General features: G+C 40.5%; 1 protein-coding gene across 1 annotated transcript in view; it reads right to left on the reverse strand.

Moving 5' to 3' along the window:
• The window catches only part of PREX2 (phosphatidylinositol-3,4,5-trisphosphate dependent Rac exchange factor 2), a gene marked incomplete at its 5' end in the record, with an annotated part of 339557 nt that overhangs the window by 9999 nt on the left and 320141 nt on the right, over positions 1–9417 (reverse strand). Inside the window, one exon of the mRNA XM_004697526.4 lies at positions 8593–8660. Within this exon, the coding sequence (XP_004697583.2) occupies positions 8593–8660 (68 nt within the window). The remainder of the gene's footprint in view (positions 1–8592; positions 8661–9417) is intronic.

The raw sequence follows: 9417 nt of genomic DNA on the forward strand, positions 1-9417 counted from the left end.
CTGATGAAATGTTGGAACCATTAACTCATCTATTCCAAGAAATTTGGAAGACAGTTACCTGGCCAACTGACTAGAAGAGATCCATATTTGTGTTCATTCCAAAGAAAGTTGACCCAATTGAATGCAGAATTTATCACACAATATCATTAATAACACTGGCATGAAGACAATTCAAAACCAGCTGCAGCAGTACAGCAATAGAATGCAGAATTCCAAGCAGATTCAGAAGAGAATGTGGAAGTAGGCATTCATTGCTCACATCACATGTATCTTGGATGAAAGCAGAGAATACCAGAAACATTTTTGTGTCTTATTGACAATTCAAAGTTATTTGATTATGGGTATCATAATAAATTATGGATAATATAATGAAGAATGGGAATTCCAGCACAATTAAATTGTGCTCATGGAGAACCTGTAAACCATTTGAACAGAGAAAGAGAATACTATATGGTTTAATGTTAGAAACACTGTACATTCACTCTATTTATTTAACCGGTTTGGTCAGCAAGCAATGTGAGAAGCGGGGTTATATGAAGAAGTACGCAGCATCAGGATTGGGAAACAGCTTATTACCCAACTTATTAACAAGGATATGTAGAGGGCACAAGCTTGCTTGCTGAAAGCATGGAGGACTTGCAGTACTTGCTGATGAAGATCAAGACTGAAGACGACTGCAGTATGGATTGCAACTACAGATGTAAAGAAAATCAACATCCTCAGAACTTGGCCAATTGACAACATCATGATGCATGGAGAAATGTCAACCCTTTTATTCTACTAGGATCCGTAATCAATGCTTATGGAATTAGCAATCAAGAAATCAAATGAAGTATTGCATTGTGCAAATCTGCTGGACAAGAACTCTTTAATGTTTTAAAGAGCAACGGTGTCACACGAAGAAGGCAGGTGTCCCTGACCTAAGTCGTACTATTTTCAATAGAATCATATACTTGAGAAAGCTGGATTATGACAATGGAAGACTGAAATAGAATTAGTGCATTTGTATCATGTGCTGGTGAAGAATATGAAAACATATCAAGGAACGCCAGAAGTGTAAACAAATTAGTCTTGGAGGGAGTATAGACAGAAGACTCTTTAGAAGAGATGGTGGTGAGATAGCTTCATCTCATATACTTTGGACATGTTTTCAGGAGAGACTGGAAGAGGGCATGATGCTTGGTAAAGTAGAGGGTCAAAGAAGGAAAAAGAAGACCCTCACCAAGATGAATTGTGAGATCGGTAGGTTTATTGGTGGACCAATAGGAATATGTGGGATTAATAAAGTCGCAGTTTGAGTGGAGGGCAAAGAGATAAATGACTTGGCCTCTGGTAATCACCAGCATTCGCCTGCTTTAGTTAGTTCTCAACTTGTGAGCAAGACTACATGGATCCTGTCACTAGAGCTGCTGGTGTGTACATTAATTGAGCTTGAGGCTGTTGGATCCTGTAGTCTTGCATTGCTTGAGTTCAATAGCCTATCCGGGCCTGCTTCCCTAAGCTCCTGAGCTGCTGATTGTTGGTGACCCACCCTGTTGTTTGCTGCCTATGACTGGACTGTCTGCATTGTTCTAGAGAAGACTAAAAAACTCAGCTATCTGCTTCCTTGACCATGGTCACGGCAGCCTAGTGAGTTAAAGGACTTCCAGTATATTAACTGTTCCATGGAAGTGAGTTGAACTGTACTGTGTGGACTGATTATCTGTTATATTCACACACACATATATATATTCCTATATATGCTATATATATATCCATCCATATCTATATCTATATAGACTCATAAGTATCCTAGTTTTGATCCTCTAGAGAACCCTGTCTAATACAGATGGACACAATGGCTGCCATTATGGGCTCCAACAATATCTCGGCAAGAACAGTGCAGGACCGGTCAGTGCTCTGTCTGTGGTAGACAGGGTCTCTGTGAGTTGGAACTGACACAGTGGCATCTGACAAAGACAACATATCCTCTTCTTTTGCAATTTAATCCACTGCTAATTCTAAATCAAAAGTATATAATGTGAAAGATTTAATATTGAGATACAATTCTCAGCTAACAAAACTGAAACTTTCCCAGTCTGGAAATATATGGAAGCTATTGTCCTTGAAGGTTTACAAAATATATTTCAAGTCTTAAAGGTAGTTTATGATCTTTATGTCATTTCCGTGGAATGAGATGAATACTTAAATAACATCTCACACCAGAAAAGTTTATTTCATCATTGTTGGAGAAAAGAATACATTACATTGAGCTTACCTCTGAAGGGAATGGAGTTTCAAATTTCATTTCCAGAGGTAGAATAGTGATTGAAAGGTTATTTTCCTCCTTGATTTGTATGCTTTTATTTCCCTGACAGGGTTACCTAATGAGTTCAAAGTCACATTGTCTTTGTCTAGGTAGAATTGAAACCGTGAACAGGGTGTCAAGTGGCCTGCCCTGTGACACCTGGACTGAGCCATCCCCTTTCAAACGCCACTGGGTAGATGAATCTGAAATGTCTGCCTTGCAAATTGGAGAAAAGGCGACTCCAGGTGATCTGCTAATGAAATAATAGCTCTGGGTACTGCAGAGCTGGGCATAGTCAGCTTGTCTGAGGCTTCTTGGAAGCGACTCAAGGTGATTTGAGTTCAGACACATTTGTAATGGAAAATGTGGGACTTTGGGAATTTAGAACAGACCGATGAAGTTTGGAAGTAAAGTGTAATAGGTGAGAATTGGACTTCTGCTTTGCACTGGGGCATTGTTTTTTGGCAGCAAAATTTCTGGACAGTAGGAGGCCTTTGGCCCAACATTTGGGGGCCTTGCCATATTTTCTTCCCCCCCCCACATGCACCAACGTCTCTGCAACAAGAGTTTCTTCCGGGCTGGGCTTTCTATTTTTCTTGTTTGGACTTAGACAGCCATGCTGATCTCCACAGAGATATTTCCAACCCATCTCCAAATATGCAGAGAAAAGAATGCTCAGATGTAACTTTACAAAAGCATTCCCTTCATCCTCCTATAACAAATGCCATGTTAAAGGAAACCACAAAGCAAATGCCTCTTTTCAAGGCCAAATGATCTATGCTGCTCCATTCAAGACCAGGCTCCTCATCTTACGATGACAAAACCGAGTCTCAGAAAAGATCCCAAACCAACCTCACGGCCATTAAGCAACCCATAGCAGCCCTCCAGGAGGACAGAGGATTGCCCTGTGGGTTTCGGAGATTCTAAATGTTTATGGAACAGTCTCATCTTTTTCCCTAACAGCAGCTGATGGGTTTGAACTGCTGACTTTGCTGTTAGAAGCTCAATGTGTAACCCATTATGCCACCAGGGCTCCTTTAAGAAAGGATAACTGCACTAAATATGGTCACAGAGCATAGCAGGAACTGGGACTCAAAACCATTTATCTGATACCAAAGTTAACACTTTTAGTCACTAAAATATGCTGCCTTTCAATTAAGAAAAGAAATCAAGGCTACCATAGAACAATAATGTGCATATCTTTTGAGACCTCTGTGTCCAAACTAGCAATAGGCCATCTGTAACATAATATTGAGTTCTCAGTGAAAATGTGTTGATTTCTCTGAAGAATCAACACATGGCAGAACCTCCTTCTATCTCCACTTTATGCACCATTCTTAGTGGCTCCAACTTATTTTATGTCTTTTCTACAATTAAGTCGCAAACTCCTTGAGTGCACGATGTGTCTCTCACCCATATTAATATCCTAATGTCCAAACTGTTCCTGACACACACTTTATATATAGATCACTAAAGGAGAGTATGTAGAACTCTCCAGAACTAAGCAGCCATTATGCCTCTGAGCAAGATTGACCCTATCGTAACCCAGAACCAACATACCTCAGGATTAGTAAGCTACTATACTCCATTTTCCAGCTTAATTTTTCATGTCCAAGCTTTCCATGGAGTGACCACACTCCATTGCTCCTGGAAATGTTTCCCGTCTGAATTCCGTATTAACCACCTCCTATACTCTGGTTGCTCGTCTCTGGTCTGCCGTAGCCCTCACACTTCTGCTTGCGCTTCGATATGGCCAATTCTTGGTGGTGTTCTTGACTTTCTTTCACCCCTCTCACCCGCTCACCAAAGAAAAACAACCCATGTCCAAGTCCAAAGGCACTGTCATAGTGACTGGTTCTACAACTACCTCCAAAATAACAACAGCGTATATAGATACGTAGCTCTACCCATCCTCTTCCCTTAGGTACCAGACCAATGTATTCAACTGCCCACAAAGACATTTCCACATACATATACCATTGGTGTTCAGTTTCAGTATTTCCAAGTCGAATTCACCATCTTTTCTCCATATCTGCTGCCATCAAGCCATTTCTGACCCCGAGGATAGAGTACAAACTGCCACTGAGGTTTCCAAAGTGATAATCTTTAAAGTGTTGAAATCGTTGCCCCCCCCATATCCTCTGTAATTCAATTAGTATAAAAAACTTCTAATTCTGTGTCCTATAGGTCTCCCTAATCCATCCTGTCACCTTCATCTTTGATATTACCAGTTTCCTTTCAAGTTTTTGCCTTCTGTATGAATTACCTTTCTAATGTTAGATAAAATCTAAAATCAGATCTTCTGTATAGCAATATTAGAAAAGCCTCCCTTTTGTCTTCAAGTTAAAATCCAAATGCTTACGTATCTCTTACAAGTCTCTTCATTTGTCTGACCCCAGACAACATCTCTCGAGTGAACTGAGCAAAAGATTAGCAGATCAAGTCTACCAACAGCCTGCTGGTCTCCTTGAGAATAATAGGCTTCTGAAAACCCCACAGGACACAAGGCTACTCTGACACTCATGGGGTTGTTATGATTTGGAATCGATTTAATGGCAATTGATTAGCTGATTCATGTGTTTACTCTTCTCGTTCTCGAGGGCTGGAGCTATTTCACTTCATCTTTGCTTCTGTTCCATGGGGCATTGCATAATGCATTTCACTTGTTAGGTCCTCGGTAAATATTTGTAGAATGAATTATTGAATAAAAGAAATACGTTTTAAAAGTACCCTAGATATCCTCTTTGAGTTGCTAGTCGCTTGTTTAAAAAAACATCAGCTTCACAGGCGGCTCATTTTATTGTTTCAGGTGCTTCAAAACATAACTCAAAGAAAAGAATGAGTTCATCAGGTTCTGTGTTCAGCTCGAGTATTGGTTTATTGATCACAGTGCTACTGACTTATCCTGACCACCCTGTTTAATAGTGTTTATAAACTCTAGCTAAGAAGACCCTGATGAGTCATTAGCTTGTTTTCTCATTGGAATTTTTAACACTTCAGTGACTCTATTATGCAAACAGCCCATGCCTTCTCAAGGCACTGGAGAGAATGCCCAGGTGAGGTGATTTTTGAGCAATAGAATCTTTGATTCTAATCTAATGAATACATTAACAAGACCTGAGGATTAATGAGAGCTAGAAGTCAGCATTAAAAATAAATGCAATTAAAGCATGAGTGCTCCATCCAGTTTAAGGGGTAAAATATGTTTCCTTTTTGACAGCATTTTCATTGCCTACATCATTTTTCCGAGTGAAATAGAACTTCATAAATGCTGGAGTCATCATTGACACTTCGGTAACTGTTTTATAAACAGAAACAAACAAGAGTGGCTTGGTCTCTGACAGTGCTTGAAGTAGCCTACTTGTGGTTTAAATGCAAATGTATAAAGCGATGAAAGGTGAAAGCAATTATTTAGCTTTGACCCACCTCAAGATAGACAGCTGCCTACCCAAATGTTACCCTAGCCAATCGCATCTCTCTGATGTCTACTCCGCTGAGCACCCATTTTCAAGGTGGACTGGAATCCTCCGTTAGGATTAAGTGTGAACTGTCGAAATTTGGAATGATAACCAACAAGACACCCATTCTTTCATTTATTCACTTACATATTTTTGAAATCAGTTCAAATATTTGAGTATAATATAAGCACTATGATGATGTGTTAGTCTGTGTACTTTAGAGAAATAAATCCACAGAAACTCATATGCATAAGAGAGAGTTTTATATATAGGCTAAGTGCATATCAAGAAAACATCTCAACCCAGTGCTGCCCAAGCCCACAAGTCCAACATTAACCCTTATGTCCAACACCAATCCACAAAGTTCTCCTCTATCTCACAAAACACACACTATGACGTCAACTGCAGGAGAAAAGCCAATCAGTGAACATGTAAGCATTTCAGCACTGGTCAGGGTCTTCTCCTCAGAGATGTCTTGCAGGAAGTGATCCTTGCCAGCTGAAGCAGGTAACTAGCTAAGGTAATTGCACCCTGGTCTGAACATCACAAAGCAAGAGACCCAAGAACTAGAAAGGTGAGGCTCACTGAGTCATTTATCCCTCCGCCCTTCAATTAACCCCACATGTGTTTATCGGCCAGGGTTGCACAATAAACTACTTCAATCCACCCCTTGCCAACTTGGCACATGTACATAATTCTTTAGCCTCACAATTGCAATTAAGTAATACCTACACCTTAATCCTATAGTCCTGTGAATATGTTCCCCAACCTATGAAAGTTTGTAAGCCAACCACTTCATGCCTTTATCCCCCCAATTTTGGGTATCCAATATACTGCCCACTTACATCAACCCAGTGCTCTGAGGAGACAATCATATTTTTCGACATGAAGAATCTTCATTACAGTTGGAACCTTGTGAAGTCTGATTCATAAGCAAAGTCAAATCTGGACAGGCCATCCATAAAGTCAGCAACAATATGCACCAGTTCACAGGCTCAAAAGTCTCCATCTGGTCGGGTTCTGATCAACTCAATGTGGGCTGCCTCACTCAGCCTCCACAGGGTGCCCATTCGTCACCTTATCTTTAGACCATGGGCTCTCACCAATACTCAACAAGCCTAGCCCCCTCATGCTAGGTCATGAACTTTGGACGAGTCAACCCACCCACTCTCATCTTCTTCTCTTTTTCCTGTAGACCAAGTCCACAGGTGTCAGTGGCTCAACCCATCTCTTTATTGCTACATTTCTCCCACTTCCACTCAACAAGTAGATCCAGGTGGTCAGCTCGCAAGCATGTTAGCCTGCTCTCAGGCTCCCCTTTAATATTCAGCCCTAGAGGGGAGTTTTCTTCATGGTTCCAGATTTTTTCCAGCTTCTGACCAAGACCCTTGGTTCTTAAGTACTCCAAAGCACTGGGTGGGGTATATCTTTTCAAAGCTTTCTTTACAGGCATGGCCTAAATACATCTAAAGATCAAATTTTAATGTCTGAAAGCAAGTTGGCTTATAAACTTTCTATTTTCATACTTCTCATATTTTTCCCAGAAACAACTGAGTAAACAGTGTAGCTTTATCTGTCTTCTGACTAGACAAAGGAGAAAAACTTCCATGAGGGAGAGGTCAAATAAACATCTACTCTCTATCTTATGATTTGTTTCTCCAGTACCCCACTCCCAAGGTGCCATATTTATTGAGGTAGTTTATTGTGCCAACCTGGCTGATAAACACATGTGGGGTTAATTGAAGGGCGGAGGGAAAAAATGGTTCCATGAGCCTTGCCTTTTGAGTTCTTGGGTCTCTTGCTTTGTGATAGGCAGACCAGGGTACAATTGCCTTAGCTAGTTCCCTGCTTCAGCTGATAAGGCTCAATTCCTGCAAGACATGCCCAAGGAGAAGCCTCATGGACCTACCCGGATGCAGCCCTGGGTGCTGCAGCACCCATGTGGAGACCCCTGCCAGTGCTGAGATGCTTACACCTTCACTGACTCGGCTTTCCTCCTGCAGTCGGTGTCATTGCGTGTGTTTTGTGAGATGGAGGAGGACTTTGTGGATTGGTGTTGGACATAAGGGTTAATGTTGGACTTGTGGGCTTGGGCAGCACTGGGTTGGGATGTTTCCTGGATGTGCACTTATACTATATATAAAACTCTCTCTTATACATATGAGTTTCTGTGGATTTATTTCTCTGAAGTACCTAGACTAATACAGATGAACAATTAGTAAAATCAGAAAAACACCTTCCTTGGCTCTCAGGAATTCACAGTAAAGTAGGGCAAAGTGGCAGGCACCAATATACTGTAGTACTCTTTCACTCAGAACAATAATATGTGGATATATAAGAGTTTAGGGGACCATGCAGAAGGGCGGAAACTTGAGGAAGACTTGAAGGAGGAAATGACATCTGAGTTGGGTTTTGTGGTGACACAGAGTTGCTTTTTTATTTTATTTAATTCCAGATGCAGATGTGTGCGTAAACAATTACAGAGGGAACAGCTGCCCAAGCCATAGACATGTGGACACATATGGCATATTGGTAGTTTGGTATAGCTAGACTACACATTTAATAAGTCCATTTGTTGTTGAAATAATGGTGACATTTGTAAAGTCAAATGATGTCAACACTTCTACCTACTACCTCTCAGTCTGCTTCACCGAAGATTCCCTTCAATTCTGAGACACTTATACCTAATCACCATTAGCCACCGGGTGTTCCCAAGGGCAATTTTCATGATTATAACGAATGCTAAGCTGGGCATCTCCGAGAGCAGTTGCATAAGCTGTTAGTGATCCTGCCTGGGAAATACTGACAAACCCTTTTGGAAATGAGCAGACTGGAAAACACGCTTACCTGGGGGCAGACTGTGGGGTCCGGTCTCTGACTCCCAAGTTCTTTGCTGTGTTCTGGACTCTGGCTCCCTGGAAGTATGGAACGCTACTGTTAGCTCCACATTGTGCTAGCAATTAGTTAACAAAGCATTCGCCATTGAATTCAAGTTACTGACCCTTTGATGTCAAGAGAAGGGACAAACCACAACCTGAACAGGTAAACATTTACGTGTTTGGACTCAAAATATGTAGTGGTTTTATTTCAAAGGCTTGATTTTTATTTTGACAACCATGTAAGTCCTGAAAAATTAGTTTGACCTAGCAGCTGCCTGTTTACCTTTTTTTAAAGTCCTAGAACAAACAGTGAAGACACAGAGAAAGGAAATAAATACCTGCTCTGTGTTGTCCGGTTCCTACTGACAGAGATTCCAGTTGAATCACCATCGCACACTTTTGTTTCTGACCTTGGCTGAATAATTAGCTATTTTAAACACAGTGGTATTTAGCAAGAAACTATTCTCTTAAGTATTCTTAAAGCAATTTTTAGACAAAGCAATTTCTAGACCATCTGCATTTCTGAAATATAAGAATTCTTCCCCAAAGTTCACAGTACAAAGATAATTTACTTTTACAATGACAACAACTTAATCTATTACATTCACAAATCAAATTAAAATTGTTGTTCAGTTACTAATGAGAATGATGTAATCCAAAGGGTCAAACACCAACTTTTTGTTTTGTTTTGTTTATGCTGAGAAAAGCTGAAGGGAAATTGTTCAAGAAACGCTGAGCCTTGAGATATTCTTCAAATCTTGAATCAAAATGATATTCTGTGGCATCTTCTAAA

This window comes from Echinops telfairi, unplaced genomic scaffold (genome assembly GCF_000313985.2).
Source record: "Echinops telfairi isolate 266 unplaced genomic scaffold, ASM31398v2 ScPeMD7_1;HRSCAF=3_0, whole genome shotgun sequence".
NCBI lineage: Eukaryota > Metazoa > Chordata > Mammalia > Afrosoricida > Tenrecidae > Echinops > Echinops telfairi.